Source organism: Bicyclus anynana, chromosome 9 (assembly GCF_947172395.1).
Source record: "Bicyclus anynana chromosome 9, ilBicAnyn1.1, whole genome shotgun sequence".
Lineage (NCBI taxonomy): Eukaryota > Metazoa > Arthropoda > Insecta > Lepidoptera > Nymphalidae > Bicyclus > Bicyclus anynana.
In genome coordinates this window covers 8,540,992-8,543,739 of record NC_069091.1, presented here as the reverse complement: position 1 = coordinate 8,543,739, position 2,748 = coordinate 8,540,992, and the positions used below count along the sequence as shown (strand labels likewise).

The 2,748-nt window shown below is 34.4% G+C and overlaps 1 protein-coding gene across 1 annotated transcript in view; it reads left to right on the top strand.

The window, feature by feature from the left end:
• The window catches only part of LOC112045160 (aminoacylase-1-like), a 21,024-nt gene continuing 18,276 nt past the window's right edge, over positions 1–2,748 (top strand). The window contains exons 1-3 of the mRNA XM_052883602.1: positions 1–238; positions 316–456; positions 1,195–1,326. Of these exons, the coding sequence (XP_052739562.1) occupies positions 161–238; positions 316–456; positions 1,195–1,326 (351 nt within the window). The 5' untranslated portion in view covers positions 1–160. The remainder of the gene's footprint in view (positions 239–315; positions 457–1,194; positions 1,327–2,748) is intronic.

The following is a 2,748-nucleotide window of genomic DNA, read 5'->3' as shown; positions in this document are numbered from 1 at the left end:
GTCTGTGGTCCCCTAGTCTTTGGTTTTGTGGTTTTGGTTTGAGTTGTTTGTATTTGTACGTATTTATTTCCAATTTTAATTTTCCAAATAAAGCCGGGAATCCTTAGTGAACATAATTTTACTTCCTAAATAAATGTAGAAGAACTTTCAACTTAACGAAATGGCACAATCACAATTCGCATTGTCGTGGGAATCTTATAAATCTAATGTCTGCTCAGGATTTAGTTCTTTTCAGCAGGTAAATACATTGGATAAGTATTACATTAGCTGTATTGATAATGAGATCATATTTTACGAACTTAATTGTCTTTGTAGAATGGAGAGCTGGTTGATATGACTTTGGCGGCGGATGGTCATTTGGTAAAAGTACATCAAGTGTTGATAGCTTTAGCCAGCCCTTATTTGAAACAACTAATCGTATCAGTGCCTACTCAACATCCTGTTATATTTCTCAATGTAAGTGTCCTAGTCTAATTAACATTCATAGTCTTAATCACTTATATAAAAGTCAGGTATGCATGTTTTTTTCTATTAAGAAAGAATACAACTTAAATTAACTTATCCTAATAACTACAAATCATGCCCACATGGAATGGTGGCAAGAATACTGGCTGCAACTCCGCACTAGACAGACAGGCTAATCCTTTGCGCTAAAGATGAGCCAGCCGTTTTGTGACCAGTGAAATACTTAGTTCTACTTAACCTTTTATAGTACATTATGTACTATATAGATACCATGAAACTATAAAAGGGACTACAAGCTCATAACTTTAAATTATAACAGCCTCTGTGGTGTAGTGGTGGTGGAGGTTCTGGGGTTGATTTCCAGCTGGGCCGATTGAGGTCTTCTTAATTTGTCCAGGTCTGGCTGGTAAGAGGCTTCGGCCGTGGCTAGTTACCACTATACTGGTTAAGACATTAGCATTCCACAACAATGTTGTGTTGAAACCAAAAGGGGTTGGATTTTCATTCTCCTCCTAATAAGTTAGTTTGCTTCCATCTTAGATTGCATCATCTCTTACCGACGTGAGACTGAAGTGTAGGCTAACTTGTAATATAAAAAAAAACTGCATACCTGCTGTGAAGGGACTATAAAATCTTTGGATCTACCACACTTAAAATAAATTAATGGACATTTAAATTTATTGAATTTGTTTTTATATAAAATTCTTTTATTGTTTTTCTAAATTTCAGAATGTGTCTCACCCAACCCTGTCTCTCATATTGGAGTACATATACACTGGAGAGGTTAGAGTGGCTGCTGAAAATTTATCTGCCTTTATGGATGCTGCTAAGTCTCTGCACATAAGAGGTTTGGAAAATATAGTAAGTGTTTTTCTTATTTTCTTTTACTTATTCACCATCATCATATAAGCCAATGGAAGGCCATGCCTGGACATAAGTCTTTTGTAGGTACTTTCAAACATCACAATCTTATTATAAACTAGCGGACGCCTGCAAATTCATCCTCCCTTAGACATCTTTAATCCAGCTCTTACAGTAGTATTGCTGTAAAAATGGAGTAACTTCTCCTGTTTTCCAAACATTTCCCTTCACTGCTCTGCTCCTATTGATTGTAGAGTGATGAAAAGTATACTATAAACTGCCCAGGAATATGAAGAATGAATTGTACCAAGTTTCGTTAAAATCTGTCAAGTAGTTTTTGTTTCTATAAAGAACGTACAGACAGATAGACAAACAGACAAAAATTTTACTGATTACATTTTTAGCATCAGTATCGATCACTAATATATAGTTATTTTGGAAATATACTTCATGTACAGAATTGACCTTTACAGATTTATTACAAGTATAGATTATTTAGCTTATTTGTTAAAAACACCTTAAATTCTACATGAAATTGTTTTTCCAGATAACTTTTCTGCTTATCCACTCTATAAACAAAGCTGCTGAGGCTTCAAAGTATATCTAAACTATGTAAAAAATTGCTTGAAACTGTAGTTTCATAGTTTCACCAGTGTAGATCCTGTTATATTAGAATAGCAGGATTAAAGGTGTCCTATGATGTCATCAAGCTTCAAGCATACTGCTGGACATAAGCCTCTTGTAAAGACTTCAAAACAACAGTCAACAGCATTCAGTTGCTCCCGGTAACCCCTCAATGTCATCAGTTCCACCTGGTGTGGTGTGGAACAACACAATTTTTTATAGAAATTATATTTTTTTTAAATATATTCGTGGTAATTGGCACATTGACTATGGCTCTGCTAGACAAAAATACATGATCTGATTTTTGACCGCCTTATGCACAATGTAATTACAAGATGGAGGTCTTGGATTCAATTCTTGGTAAGGCCGATTGAGGTTTTCTTAATTGGTCCCGATATAGCTGGTGGGAGGCTTTAGCCGTAGCTAGTTACCACATTACCGAAGATGTACCACCTCCAAGGGATTTAGTGTTCCTATATGATATGTAGAAACCGAAAGGGGTGTGGATTTTCATTCTTCTCCTAACAAGTTAGACCGCTTCCATCTTAGATTGACTTATCATCATTACTTACTATCAGGTGAGATTGTAATGAAGGGCTAACTTGTTAAAAATATATATATATATATATATATTATATATATATATATATATATATATATATATATATATATATATATATATATATATATATATATCTCTGAGATTATTGCTAGAGTATGTATCAATTAGAAACTATCCTGTAACAGCATTTTTTATTTTGTAGACTGACAGTGGTAGTTCGACAACCAGGACAGAGA